Raw genomic sequence first — 16,354 nt, forward strand, 5'->3', positions numbered from 1 at the left:
CATCTTAAGGTCTATAATGTTGCATGTAAGGGACTGGGCTAATAAATTTCATAGGTAGGTCACAAATATTGGTAGACTCTTAGAGAGGGGGTGATCTATAATGCACAAGGGTGTAGACCAAGGGTTCCATTTACTGTTGCCGCACTGGGGACCTTTGCTGTCTGCGTCCCCTTCAGCCCTACTTACAAAAGCTTTATCCTCCAGCACCCTCTTCTCCACCCATTTATGCCAATGGTGTGTACCACAGGGCAGGAAACAGAGCAATAGCGTACGCCATCATGTCCCACAAACAAAGGCCTTATATACTTACCATTAAAATTCTTCTGTCCCCTGATGCCACTCTTCTTAGGTCTCTGGTGGGTCCATGTGTTGCATCCATATGGATAGGTCATGTGACTGCATTGTCCAATTACTGCTGTAGGTCAATATAGTCAGTGCGGCCTGCAGCCATTGGACGACACGATCATGTGATGTTACAGATCATTGGGGCCTATACAACACATGGGACCGGGGGAAACCAACAGCAGGGAACAGAAGAAGAATAGGTTCAAAGGTGGACATACCCTTTAAGTTACTTGGAAAGAATGGTTTTTGAGCTACGCTACTTTCTTAGAGTGGCAAAGCTTTTTCAGTTAGGAAGTAGGTCAGTAAAACACCAGTAAAATACATGCAAAATTTACACACACACACACACACACACACACACACACACACACACACACACACACACACACACACACACACACACACACACACACACACACACACACACACACACACACACACACACACACACACACACACACACACACACACACACACACACACACACACACACACTGGTATAAGAAGCTGGGTGTGGATGTGTAGGACACGGAGATCTGCTGCAATGTAAGTTTGTTTTTTAGTTCCCACCCAGATATTGATAAGGTTATTACTCACAGCGAGGGCTCGCCATGGAACGAGCGTGCCCTCTAGGAGTTGGTGAACAATAGCTGGCAGGAGCGCCCAATACTGGAGACATGCCTGGAATGCAGAATCAGATACTATAGGAACTCTGTGTCAACCTGACCGTGTCCTTGCTAAATCAGTGGCAAACACTGAGATAGATAGATAGGAGTGGCGTAGCTATAGGGGTCGCAGCGGTCGCAGTTGCGACCGGGCCCCTAAGCCTGTGGGGCCCACGGGCCCACGTTGCCATACCACATGCTTGTTAAATAAATCTTCTGTGCCGTGAAGCCGGCACTTCCTAGTTTCGGTCACATGGTACACTTAGTGTACCATATGACTGTTGTCACGTGACACGTCTTCCAGCCAGTGAAGCGGAAGAGCCGGTGCGGAGGACTCCAGGTGAGCTGCGGAGTCTGCATTGTAATGTGTTGTGTTGGCTTGTAATGTATTGTGTTGCGTTGTAATGTATGGTATTGTGTTGTATTGTGCTGTTTGCGGTGGAGGGGGAAGGACCGTTAAATTACAACCCCCTCCCCTCCTCTCTCCACCGCAAACTGCACAATACATTACACACTGTGGGTCGCGTCCCCCTGGGACTTCATGTGAAGACCTCCGGGGGGTCGCGAGTCACTCACTGAGGTCCCGGTTCCATTCAATGCTGGAGCAAGGAGCTGACGTCTCCTTGATCCAGCATTCACTGTGCCCTGAGAGGCTCCGACGCAGGCTGGCGGGATGTAGCGACATCATCGCGCTTCTCTGCGCCGAGTCACTCATAGCACAAACCGGAGGAGGCGAAGGAACGAGGATAGGTAAGTATTTATGCTATTTTTCTATTATGCACATATGGGGGCATTATACTGCATGGGGGCTGATATGGGGGAGATGATACTGTATGGGGGGCTGATATGGGGGAGATGATACTGTATGGGGGGCTGATATGGGGGGGATTATACTGTATGGAGAGCTCATATGGAGGCATTGTACTGTATGGGGCTGTTATGGGGGGACATTATACTGTGTGGGTGCATTATACTATGGTGGGATGGATGGATGGGCGGATGACAGAAATAGATTATCCCTGACTCAGAATTCAAGGAACTTTCATGATGTCATCAGAGCTTCTGTTAGTTGTATCCGGAGTTTACACCTCTGACATCGCTCTCCTGGTTAATAAAGGACACGCTCCAGCCCGGGGGGGGGGGGGGGGGGGGGCGGAATGTCCTAAAGATTTTATGGTTTTCCTCAGCTGAGACTTCGCGTTCTGCATATCAATTTCTCAGAATTTGCCCTTTAAACTGAAACCTCTATGGGATTGGGGACATTGTATTACGCCGTACAGATAACACAAACGCAGATTTATTTTGAGTTGTCATTGTTATATTCTTGAGCATGAAACAGCAACAGCACGAAACATCCCAAATACCGGACATTATGTGAACTTCTTATAGCCTGACATTATTAACTCAATAAAGCAAAATGTACCGAAAATTTAAAGTGACAGTAAACTTGTAACTAACTATGGTGGAACTACAAGAAACAGAATGCCCTACTGGCCTAAAATTGGAACTTCTGTGATTCAGAAGATCTATGTCATTTTTATCTATCCTTCAATTCGGGGAAATTAAAATAAACCCGGAGAGCTCCTTTAAATTCTATATTTTGCCTGACAATGATTTCCTTGGCTGCTGGGTATTTTACTGTCCACATCTTCCTGCGGGCACAAGTCATGTGGTAGTTGGTCGAGCTGAAAGTCCTGTAGCATGCGGGCCCCTATGTGAATCCTGTAATTAGTCCCTGTCTGAGGACGGCTGCTTTTCCAAATTACACGTTACAAACCTTGAGATCTCTGGAAGTGACGTTCATGCGACGCCATAAACCCACGGCGGGTTAGGAGTTAACTCTTCAAATCCTGAAACAATGTATATGGCAGGGGGGAGGATTCATACTGAAACTCGTTTTTGGAAATATTCTGCAGAAATTTTGGGAAAATGCTCAAGTAACAATTCCCCAATATCATGTTATGTAAATGTATCTTTATCTATGGACAAAATTCCAGGCAGCTGGGTACTAGATTTGGTTTATTGCCCACAAGAAATCGGCCATTCAGTAGATTTGGGTTACTCATAAACCTAACAGGACCCATTACTATAGGATTATGTCGTAATTACTAGTCAAGCAACTGCAAGGAATTTATACCACGGCAGTAGATTCGAGTTGATTCAGACATCTATATGCCAATGGATCCTTAGGGCAAGGGTCAGAAAGTTGATACCCTGCCAGCAGCCCTTGAGTAGGTTTAATAATATTATACGAGGTCATTGCTATTTAAGCAATTGCAGCAATTTTTTTTTCCCCGGCAGCTCTTATGGATGTGTAGTTGCTTCTGCAAATATTATATAATAATGATATTATGTAAATCATCAGGCAGTTCCTTGACAATAGCCGGGGCCAGATTCATTTTTATTTGTATCGACGGATTAAAGGACTTTTACGTGCAATGTATCCAGTCCACATGAATCCAATAGGAATCAGAGCATGACGTCCTGGGTACAGAGCCATTAGAGGATCTTGCAAGGGATCTTTTAGGCTAAGTTCACACTTGCGTTGTATAATCCGTTACGCGGACCCGTTTTTAGATCAGAATAAGGATAAAAACTGTTCCGTTAAAAATCCCATTGAAATCAAAATAACAGATGCAAACGGATTCCAGTTTTTTTTATATCGACAGCAATAATATAAACAAGGCCCTGTTCACATCTGCGTTGCCCTTCCGTTGAGGGGTTCCGTCTGAGGTTTCCGTCGGGTTAACCCCTCAACGGAAAGGCAAACAGAAACCTCAGCTTCCGTTTCCTTCATCATTGATCTGAATGGGGACGGAAACTTTGCTAATGTTTTCCGTTTGTCACCGTTGTGAACGGGTTCCGTTGTTTTAACGGAATCAATAGCGCAGTCGACTACGCTATTGATTCCGTCAAAACGACAGAATCCTTGCACAATGGGGACAAACGGAAACCATTGGCACCGGATCCGTTACCATTGAAATCAACGGTGATGGAAACGGAAACCTCTGGTTTCCGTTTGTGTCTGTCAGGGCTCCGTTCCGACGGAAAGCTCCGATGGAACGGAGCCCTAGCGCAGATGTGAACAAAGCCTGATACGGATCTAAAAACGGATCAGAATAACCGATTATACAATGCAAGTGTGAACTTAGACCAAGTTCACACTAGCGTCAGTATATCTTTACCTCTCTTCCGTCAGTGGATCGAAGGATTAAATGGAAAGTAACGGTTCCGTTAGAATTGCTATTGATTTCAATGGTAATTCTTTTGTTTCAGTTGCTTTCCGTTTGTCTCCGTTCGCTAGGTTTCTTGTGTTTTGGCAATTTTAACGGAACCGTTGCTTTCCGTTTTATCTTTCGATCCTCTCTTCCTCTGACGGAAGGGAGGTAAAAGTATACTAATGCTAGTGTGAACTTAGCCTTAGCCTAGAGGTAACTTGATAAATGTTTCCCCTGATAAGATTCTTACACAAGAACAAACATGAGGAAATAGGTAATGTGAACCCGCTCCTATGACTTTTGCCAACCATACACATTAGTGAGTGATCGGCCGACAGCTCGCTCGTGAAACCCACCCCCCATAAATATACAGGCGCATGCATGCTTATTTTAATAGGGACATGGGAGTAAGCTACCAGACACATTTGGCACCGCTTATCTCCCATGGTTCAAAGAAGTGATATGAAATCCACCATGCCGATCCTTTTTTTCCGGGCGATCATACACATCAGATCGCCCGCCAATTCTGCTGAAATCAGCGAGTCCTGTCTGTTTGTCAACCGGATCTTCCTTTTGTCACTTGAAGGGTAGATTATTAAGAGGCAGAGGAGTTCTTTAAATCCCAGCAGGCCACATAAGAGCTCTGCAGACAGTTTTGCATGGTAAACAGTCCAGAACAACTCTGCTTCCTGTCTTTGAAAGGCCCGAGAAGGTCAGAATCGATACACCCAGCGCCTCAGACACTTGTGTTACGGGTGAGCGATCCAGATGAAAAGGGCAAGTCTCAACTCTCAAAAAGTATTTCCCCATAACAAAAGTATAAGTTCTCGAGTCATCCTCTTCTGTCAAGTTGTCAAAAATTCTATTACGTCTTGTCTGTTTCTGGAAAAGCTGGGTGACAACCATTAAGGTCGCCGTTATAGCTCCCCTAGGTATTGTCATCCTGCTCTCCTAGAGTCCTGAATGCCAAATCTAACCAGGCTATGCAGCAATAGGTGTGATATATTACTGCATAACTAGGCACCTTTACCCCTTAGGGTATGTCCACACGTTACGTATACACAGTGGCAATTCCGCAGCGTTTACAGTAGCAGCAAAGTAGATGAGATTTTAAGGAATCTCAGCCACACGCTGCAGGAAAAAGAAAAAAAACGCCGAAAAGATGTGCGAAAATTGACCTATGTTGCGCAAACGCTGATTATTTTTCTGATAGACTTTCATGGGGATCTTTAAAACTGCAGTAAAATCCACACTTCTTGTTTTGCTGTGGATTTCACCGCTTTTCCATTACGAAAACACAGTAAGGCCTTGTTCAGACAGTGCAGATTTTGCCTGCATTTTTAAGCCAAAACCATAATTGGATCCAGGATATCTACAAGGCCTTCCTTTACATATTTCTTCTGTTTAGGTTCCGTTCCTGGTTTTAGCTTGAAAAATACATGCAAAATCTGCAGCACTGTGTGAACAAGGACTAAGGGTGGATTCACACGCGGCAGATTTTTTTTTGCAGAAGTTCCATTCAGGTGAGAAATGATTTTCTGCAAAAAGATATACCTCATGTGATTTCACCCTAAGGGTATGTTCACACGGCAACGCCAATTACGTCTGAAATTACGGCGAAAACAGCTCCTGAATTTCAGACGTTTTGACAAGTGCACGTGTTTTTCGCGGTGTCTTTTACGGACTTAATTGGAGTTGGTTTTCATTGGAATCAATGAAAAACGGCTCCAATTACGTCCCAAGAAGTGACATGCACTTCTTTGAGGCGGGCGTCTTTTTACGCGCCGTCTTTTGACGGTTTGGAGCCGTTTTTTCGGGCGTAATTCCAGGAGTAAAACGCCTGAATTACGTCCTTAAATAGGGCGTGTGAACATAACCTTACAATCACTCGAATTTCACAGTAAATTCTGCTTGCGGATTGCTGCATATTTTCTGCAGCAGCAAATCCGCAGCATATCCGTCCTATGTGGACATACCCTTTGGCCCAGTTCACACAGTTTTTTGGCGCTAATTTTGATGCAGAAACCGTGCCCCAGAAAAAAAAAAACGGCCGAAATCGCCCCCATTGATTTCAATGCTGCCTTTGACAGCCCATTGAAATCAATAGGAAGCAGAAAAAAACTGCGGCAGTCGTTTTCACGCATTCTTCGTGGCGTTTTTTGCCTGTTGTCCTCTCATTAGCTTCAATGGCTGTGGGCAAAAGACGCAGTGGAAACTGTGACAAAAATAAATAAATTAAAAAAAAATTAAAAAAAAAATCTGCCTCAAAATTGCAGATTTTTTTTTCTGCCTGCAAAAAACTGTGTGTGAACAGGGCCTAAGGAGTCTGAAAAAAACTGGGTAACAGTCTATAATGGAGACAGACAACAGGGACTGGTTATCGGTGTGTGTGGCCGGTATCATTCGCATTTCTACATTAATGGAGCATGTTTGCCCAGTTTTAGCCTGGCATTGGATTACAACTCCCATTCTCTCTACTATTGTAGTTCAGATCAAGCTGTCGTCGAGGTTTGGTTTGAAGCTGTGTAATAGACCCAATGACCCGTTGGGTAATTAGGGGAGGGTCAGTAAACGTTACACTAGATGGGTCATAGCGAGATAAAATGGCCGCTCCTCCCGCGTTAATCTCACAGCTCGTAAAACCGCATTAAAAACAGGTTGGATACACTTGAAAATAGCTATTTTTATGTAACACACGCCGCCGGATTAACCCTTCCACTAATTATTGCTCTTCCTGAACCGAAGCTTCCATACTTTATCTATTACTCACTTTGCATTTATATTGTGTCTCATTTAAAGTACAAACTTTCTTACTCATAGTGTAGAATTGTCTCTCCAGCCTCCCTATAGTAGTTATAGGAAACATAATTCCATTGCAATAGACTCAAAAAAGTTTATAGATGACCCTTAAAGGGGATTAGCATTTACTATGAATATTGTTAGGCTATAAAGTATATTGCAGAGACGTTGACATCAAATTGGGGTAGGGGGCTTCCATCAAATTGTTAGAGAACAAACTTTTATAACATGCAGTACCACTTTTCACCATCAAGGCATTGGCCAATCTTTCCATAGAGGTCAATGCAATAGCGCCACCCACTGAGGTCTATAAACCCATAAAGGACGAATGAATGTCCTACAAAATGTAATGACTTTGGAAGGAACGATCTTTTTAGAGATGTCTTTTACACTTCTTTCCTTTACCAGTACAAATGTCTTCATATTATGGATCAGCTTTGTAAGGGCAATGTATTTAATGTGAAGGTCACCTGCCCTGTCAGCCATGGAGTTGAATATCGCCTCATACTGTAATATTACGGCACTTGTTAAAGAAGTTTATGGGTTCATATATTTCACTACCAAGTCCAAATATTGTTATCCTGGAAATACAAACACTGTTTCTGGCGCTTGTTATTGCCGGACATGTGTGTAGTCAAATAACATACAAAGTTGTAGAAAACAAGTGAAGAAAATAAACAGCAAACAAATCACAACGAGACGCCACAAAATAATGCCACAAAACAACAAAAACAATAAAAACAAAACCTAACAACAATAAAGTTCTGACAGGTAGCTGTAAACTTGGCCCCGACCTCCCCTCACAAGCACACTCATCTCCAGAAACGCGGCTCCTTCACACTTAGGCCTTGTCTACACGGCGCTAAAAAAAATCTGACGTAAAAAGCCACATCATATGCATGAAATGTATTTTCCCATTGTCAATGGGAAGCTTGAATAATGAGTTTTTGACGCGCTTTTCAGCGCGTAAAATGCAATGAAAAACACGTCAAATACACACCGTGTGAACAAGGCATTAGGTATGAAAAACGGATCAAATACAGATGTGCAATTAGGGTAGTTAATGTTACAATTTGTTCCGTTTTGCTTTGGTTTCCGTATTGTATCTGTTTTTGTTCTGTATTTTGGTATAAGTTTTGCGTTTTTCATCCGTATTTGTTCCTTTTTTTTTTAATGTTGCTAAAATACAGATCTATAAAAAAAATAAGAATAAAAAAATATGGACATAAATGTGAACTATGTAAAAATGGAATATGCGTTTTTAAAAATCAACCCATGGACTTCTATGGGCTAAAAACGGTACCAATATGGATGCATTGGAACGCGCTGCATATTCAGTATATTGCCAAGTGCATAAAAAAAGCGAATGTAAAAAACGGAAATGGGAATAAAACATTAAAATGTCTTGTCAACATCTCTGTAATGATTTTTTATTTAATACAGATCAGAGATACGGAAGTGTGAATGAGCCGATACTCTGTGCTGCTGTGGGTCGCTGATCGCCCCACTTGCTTTCACACTTGTCTTTATTTCCCTCCTCACATCATGACTCTCCCCTTCACTTCAGCCCTGTTCTCTCTAAGGCTACACTCAGACGAGCGTCGGCAACCTGACGTTTTGTCACGTCCGTGGTGCACCCGTGGGGGACGCGTTGTCACGAATCCCCCATAGACTAGAGTGCGGATTTGTCCAATGCATTGCAAAGGGTGAATCCGCTGTAAAGATCCGCAACATTTCCAGACAAGAATGAACATGCTCTGATTTCCGTGTGAATTTTTATCTGATACATCAAGACGGGGTTTTGAAAACGACATTCACATGAATTGTACTGTAAATTGTTTCGGACCTGCGGTGTGAAATCCGCATCACAAATCTGCCATGTCTGAACGTGGCCTTAATCTTTGGTCTGCCACTTGTTTCCTCTCCTCACATCATAACGCTGCACGTGTCACTTTCAGCCCTGTCACCACTGACATCATCAGCACTGGATAGGTCACTGCTCCCACAAGACCAGCGCACTCCTTCCCTGAAACACTCTGTGAGGCCAAGACAGCTTCCATTACCAGTCTGAGAGTTCCACATATCCCTATAGATACCTGTATTAGGTCAGGACACAAAAGAATGGAAACGCGTCAGTCTTTTCTTTATACCTTTGCTTCCTTTTGGATCCACTTCTGGCTTGGTCTTCAAAAACTGCATCAAAAACTGCACCAAAACATAACGTGTGAATCCAGCCTTATGCACTTTTTCTGTGCGCATCTGTGTGTAAACTCATTTCAGATGCAAATCCTATTCTAACTAGTAAAACCCTATGTAACCAGGGGCACACGTCATGCACATGTTTGGTAACACGGACCGCTTCATTACCCCGCGGCCTGTAAACAGCCCATTGTACGGTTCAGATTCCTCAGGGACAACAGCTCATTAATGTGTCAGCCCTGCTTAGTGTGTAATATCTTCATCTAATAGAAAGTAAGATGTAAATGAGCGGAGCGCCACATCACCTCTGTTTACTCGCTGTCAGATTGTGATTATCATATTAGTAATGAGTGCGCCCCGGCTCACGGTGAAGGACCGCGGCTGAATAGAAGCTTTGTCTTCGGCTCCTTGTGTTTGATTTATGCAAAAACAGCCCAACAAACAAGACAACATTGTGCGCTGGAAAGGCAAAGTGGCCCTCTTCCCAATTTCTGGGCCCTGACTAATTACTGGAGATTCTTGTAGCCATGTGATTTTACAAGGTCACTGCAAGCTCATCTAAGGGGACCTTATTCCATAGATTCCCAGGCTAATTCAATTATCAAAGTGATTATATTTCCTAGAAACCCAGTACTTATAAATCGCCAATCCCCCCAAAAAAACACTAACGTGAACTCCTTTGGTCGTCGGATGTTATTTTATAAATGTTTCTCCGTAGTTGCGAAGCTTTGGCTACTGATCTCAAGAGTCAATGGGATTGTCCTTCCTACTGTTCACTTGTTGAAGGAACGCAGGATTGTTTCCCAGGCAGGATTTAGCGCTCCAATTCGGAACGCTCGGCAGGGCGGCTATTGGGGCTAAACTGTATTTAAATACCCAGATAAAGGCCTTTGTTGGGTGTTTAGAGAGGATCTGAATGTTTGCTTGGCAGCACCTGAAAGAAAAACTGACCCCTGGAAGATAAGACAGGAGGGATTATACCCATTTCCTTGTGATGTGAATGTTCAAAAAGAACAATTACTTTGCAAAAACAATGAGTGACTTGTAAAATAACGTTATCTTGTCTGCACCGAGGCCTTTCTACACATAACAGGACAATGAATGAACCTTGTCCTGTCCAAGATGCTTTGTACTCGATCTAATAAATCCTCCAATCATGGGTTTATGTATTCTAGCGGCAACACATGCAGTATTTATGGGGCCCCTGGAGAAAGAGGGCCCAGCCCAGGTTGGGCTCATTGCCTTTTTTATGGTAGTAAGAACCTGCTGGACTCCCCTGTCCACAAGCACCGCAAGCCCCAGGGCCGCCGTCCTACGTGGTTAGGGGGTATGGTAAAAGGAACCATAAGTGGACCCCATTTGTTTAGGTTTGATTTGTACGCCCGGCCATCAAACTGGCACCTAGAGAGGGGTGACTGGTACTGAAACTAAAAATCGACAGCATTTAGGCCATCCTTAGTTTTTATATCTGGTTTTCAATAGAGGCTCTTATATAAACTATGACGAAGTAATAGTATTCACACGTCCTGGTGAAATCGCGGTTTTAATATGTTCTTCACAAAATCACGTAAAAAAAACATGATTTGACTGTCCGGTGTGAACGCACCCACAGGGTGTCAGGTAGGGCGGAATTACTGCAGATATGCCGTGCGAACATGTGGATTAGATTTTTAAAACCCTATCCACATATAGTGGAAAAAAAATCCATATAAAGATCGGCGACAGATATTTAAAACGGCAGCACGCTCATTCATGTGTGAAAATAGTGGGTAATATAACCACGGATTTCACCCTTTGCAATGCAATGAGCGAGATCTGCTGCAGAATCCACCGCGTCTAATCTCAGCCTTAGGGTCCATTAACATGGTGCGGTCAAAACGTGCCGCGATTACCGCAAAATCGCAGCAACATGGCATAATTCTCCTGCGATTTCACACAAAAAATACTGCATTTTGCCGCGATAAACCGCAATTTGTGCGCACCTTGTGAATAGCGCCCTAAGGCTTCGTTCACTTATCCGATCGGGCTCTATTCTGATGTTCCATCGGAGGTTTCCGTCAGAATAGAGTCCTGACTGACACAATGGTGACGGATCCGGTCCCAATGGTTTCCGTTTGTCTCAGTTGTACAAGGCTTCCGTCTTTTTGACGGAATCAATAACGTAGCCGACTAAGCTATTGATTCCGTCAAAACAACGGAACCCTTGTACAACTGAGACAATCGGAAACCATTGGGACCGGATCCGTCACCATTGTGTCAGTCAGGGTTCTATTCTGACGGAAACCTCTGACGGAACGTCAGAATAGAGCCCTAACGGATACGTGAACGAAGCCTAATATACGCTGACACTCTGATACATGTCCTATTGTTCTTGGGTTTGTTACTATACACCCTCCAGCTCTGTGGAATTCCAAGCTCCTCTAGCTGCCGGGGCATGTTGAGACTTGTGGTTCTATTGATCTACTAGGGGTAAGGACCCACAGAGCACTATTGACCCGGCAGGCGAAAACCGAGCCAAACAGCATGCCAGCTGTCAAATTGTTTGTTAATGGCCACGTGGTGCTGCGGGTAAAACTGCTGTTTACCAGCAAAATTGTGCAGCCATAAGGGTCTATATGATAACCGCGCTCAAGTGCATTTTGCAATATGGTGGCCGGGTCAGTGCCGTCTGTGAGGCCTTGCCCTGACATTTCTTAACGAAACCTGTCCAAGAGTATTAAGGCCACGTCCAGACGCGGCAGAGTTTTTCCGCTGCAAATGTTGGTGCAGATTTGGGCCAATTACGCAGCGAATCTGCAGCAACATTTGCATATTTGACAGGTAATTCAGACGTTGCAGATATCACAGCGGACTTGCCACAGATTTCAGTTTTTGCATTGCAAAGGCTGAAATCCGCAGTGAAATTCCGCTTCTTCTCCGCAACAGACAGTGCATGCTGCGGAGGGAAAATTCCGCACCGCAGCCTCTGGTCCGCAGCGGAGTTTTCCGCAACGACTGAACGAACTTGCCTAAAAATGTTTTGAAACAACTGTAAAATACGGCCGCTGGAGAATTCCACAGCAATTCCGCCACGTGTGGACGTGCCTTTACATAAGACCTTTTTTGGTTTTTTTGCTTGGTTTATTACAGGATCTGGTAACTGCAGCTGGAAATGAAAGTGTTAAATTCTGATCAGTGATTGAGACCAGAAGTACAGGACAATACAGTAACTGAAGACTGGTATTTCCAGAAATGTAGGATTCACCTACAAAAGGCAAAGCGCTGAGATCCAAGACTGAAATTCTTGCGGTCATGTCTTTTTTTACCTCTATCTGCATATTGTCCTTGAAGATTTAGGACATATATTAATATTATGTGACCATTAGGGTCTGTTCACACATGCCAGATTTGTTGCAGAAATTTCTGCGACTATCCCATGCATCTAAATGCGGTTTGGAGAAACCCATGCACCTGCTACAGAAACCACCCCAATCAGATGTATGGAGGAGATTTCCAGTCGCAGGAATTTCTGCAAAAATTAGCTGCATGTGAACATAGTCATAGGGTGAGGATACATGAGCGGCTGCGTCGCTTTGATCGCAATATCCAGACCTCCCGCAGTTGTTGTAATTCTCACATGTCTCAGTGCCAGTTTTCTATATACTTCTATGGTGTTTGAATGCCAAGTGATGGCATCAGAACCGGATACATTTGCTATTCAGGAGTTGGGGAATGTGTGACAACTCATATTTCTACATAAATATGGTTAGAATAAGGCACTGTTCACATTTGTCATCAGATTTGTTTACCCCCGGAAAAGATGTCCCAGGTGGTACATGCCACGTATAGCCAAGACCACATATATAATTTACACCAGAGTCAGGGACACCCAAGCTACTCCAATAAGCGAAGTTCTGATTCGTTGCTACAATGTATCACACTTGCAATAACGATGTAGCGGTGTACGTGCAAATGGACTTCCTATTGAATCCGTACGCATCTACATCGGCTTTCCGAGAAAAGACGTTCAGAAACCAAAGCGGCTCAGCGCTCACCCGTTTGCTTCATTCTAGAGATCGGTGGGGGTCTCAGTGCTCGGTGCCCCACCGATCAAAACTTGTCAGAAGTTTGTTGAAATTTGAGTTACCCTTTAAAGGGGTTGTCTCAGAATCGAAAAATTATCATCAATCCACTGGATAGGTGATAAATGTCTAATCGCTGGGGACCCCACCAATCGCGAGACGGGGGTCCCAAACTCCCACTTCCTTCTCACTGCACCGTCCGCAGTGAGGAGGAGCTTCAATGGAGCAGAGTCGTGCATGCGCCCGCCGCTCCACTCAATGACTATGATACAGACGGAAACAGCCGAGAGCTGTACTCCGCTGTTTGTCATTTCCATATCTTTGGATGGAGCGTCAGCGCGCATGCCCGACCCCGATCCATTTAATGTCCTCCTTACAGCGGCCGAGCAGTGAGGAGGAACAGGGGGTCCACACCCCTATTTTCATGATCGGTGGCGGTCCCAGTGATCAGATCATTATCACCTATTCTGAATATAAAATTTAAGAAGAAAAACATCGCTTTTTTTCAGGCTGAAGGTTTAGTGACAAACTGATCCTTTTTTTTTTTTTTTTGCTCTCCCCAGAGCTGTAGTTTTTCCTTTATTATATAGCTTGTGCAGCTCCCAAGATCACTCATGTAAACGATGAAAATCCCTTTAATTTCAAAGGCACAAAGATACGTTGTTTCCATTACCAGGAGTTGTCACCCACTCAACTGATTATGTTAAAAGCTTCTGTCACCTTGAATCATAATGGAAAATGAGTTCTAATTGTTTCCATTCAAACATCACAATATCTATTCAGAATAGGAAAATGGGATAAAAAGACAAGGGGGAGGGGGGTGGGACGACGATGACGACACGTACAACTTGCAACCCCCCCTTTATTCAAACCAGATTAGATTGTAGAGATGTCAATTAAAGTGTATACACCTGCTACGTGTAATGCAAAAATAGGTTGATGACGCAATGGGTTAACCAGATGATGTAGAACTACAAGTCCCAGCATACTCTATGATTGACCAATATCTTTACCTACTACTATTGCAAAACAAAAAAAAAACGGTCTCTTAGTTGTATCTGTTTCTTGTAAAGCTGGGTGACAACCAATATAACCACCATTGTAACTCCAGTATGGGATGTCACACAGCTTTCCCTGACTCCTGAATGGCAAACGAACCCAGTCAAGAAGCAAAACAGGAGCAGCCTGTCCTTTTAAGAGTCTGTAACCGCGGCCATATGTTTATTAGCCAGTCTGACACCCAGAAGCTCTGACGTTACATGATGCCAAGTCATTTACAACATGCAATAAAGTCTTATTATTAGCATTGGCTTTGACTATTGCCCCTTACATGCTACTGGAGATAATTCCGCAGTGATTAGTTGTGACGTTATAGCAGCGTGATACATAAATAATCATTTATACAATAAGAAGCTGCCCCCATCCCTCCATAATGGACTGTAAATATACCAATAAGTTTCACCCTATGACAGGTCTCTAAAATCATAAACCAACAGCGGCGGTGATAAGAGACACTTTTCATGAAACTTGTGATAGAAACGTGAGTCAATATACGAGGTGTGACTGTAGGGTTAACCCATCGGCTACCAAACAGACCGGTGTCAGGGACCCAATGACACACGGGGTCCACTTAGTGTCATCTACACCATATTACCAGAACTACAAGCCCCAGCATGGCTTACCAGCAGCTATATAATCATTATTAGCACTTTATATACACCTAGGATGTTGCTTTCTAGAGATCTGCCACCACATTAATGTATTTACTAGACATAGAGAAACCATATGTGGAACTACAGGCCCCAGCATGGCCAAACAGCATCTGGAAGAATGTAATTATTTCTAGACATCTGAATGAATGACCAAAGAGTCCCAAATATATAATTATTAAACACCATTTATCATCTAGACCATTGACAAAATATACATTTCTCTTGTGAAACTACAACCCCTTGGAAAGAAATGTTTGATTATAATTATTATTATTCAACCTCATGAATTCCAATCGGTACCAATCTCAAAATACAAAGAATACACTATATAGAGGACATCATCTGAATACTGTGTTTAGTGAACATGTAAGCAAATGTCAGTGGTAACAAGAAGAAGAACTGGAACACCCAGCATGACCACAGATGGAAAAAGATATTGCCACACAGAGATAGATAGATAGATATAACATCAATAGAACATCGATAGATCGAACATCAATAGATAGATCGAACATCAATAGATAGATCTACTTTGACTATTTAAGACTATATAGAGAGAAAAGCTTGATCAGTAGTTCTTGTAGCACTACAATCCCCAATATGTCATGACAGCAGCTGGAAACCCATGACATGATTATTATGTATTTATTATTGGTGTCAGACATATAAATGAACGATCACCATACTGTATTCAGTGCCTATACAACCACTGGTTTTATAGAACTACAATTCCCAGCATGCCCTGGCAGCCGATCCCATGTTATTATAGTATACACATTCTAATAATAATAGTACTTGTTATATTACAGATCACCTTGGGTGGTTCATCGCTGTGTAGGTGAGGCGGTTACATTGTATCACAGTGAATTGACACATATGAGCCGCCTCTTACCTTTCGGAAGTAGCTCTGATCCGGGAGAGTTTTTCCCTTGAGGTCCCCTGGACGTAGAGTATCAGTCATGTTTCCTCCAGCAGGTGACTGTCCCCCTGAGCAGCCCTGTATAGACACTATAGATTATATAGGAGGAGATCTTCTGTGCTGCGGATCCTTCCAGCTGTATCCTGCGTCGTCTGTCTCCTACCTCTGAGCTTCTTACAGACCTGCCTGACTTTCCCAATGCAAGGGGAGGGGCCTATTCTAGCCCCACCCACCAGCGATATGGTCAGACACGCCCCCTGCCTCTGCACTTTGGCCCTTCTACCTGCAAACACAACACAATAAGACCATGGTCACACACACAGTTTTGATGCCGTTTTTGGCACAGTTTTTTTTTTTTTAAGCCAAAGCCAGAAGGGGACCCAAAATGAAGGAAAGGTATAAAGGATAAGACTGATGCAACTTCTTTGTTTTGTGT

The 16,354-nt window shown here is 43.5% G+C and overlaps 1 protein-coding gene across 1 annotated transcript in view; it reads right to left on the reverse strand.

Moving 5' to 3' along the window:
• RHPN2 (rhophilin Rho GTPase binding protein 2) overlaps window positions 1-16,075 on the reverse strand; it is a 56,422-nt gene extending 40,347 nt beyond the window's left edge. Inside the window, exon 1 of the mRNA XM_075838443.1 lies at window positions 15,892-16,075. Within this exon, the coding sequence (XP_075694558.1) occupies window positions 15,892-15,960 (69 nt within the window). The 5' untranslated portion in view covers window positions 15,961-16,075. The remainder of the gene's footprint in view (window positions 1-15,891) is intronic.
• Between the last annotated feature and the right edge of the window lie 279 nt (window positions 16,076-16,354).

This window comes from Rhinoderma darwinii, chromosome 9 (assembly GCF_050947455.1).
Source record: "Rhinoderma darwinii isolate aRhiDar2 chromosome 9, aRhiDar2.hap1, whole genome shotgun sequence".
NCBI lineage: Eukaryota > Metazoa > Chordata > Amphibia > Anura > Rhinodermatidae > Rhinoderma > Rhinoderma darwinii.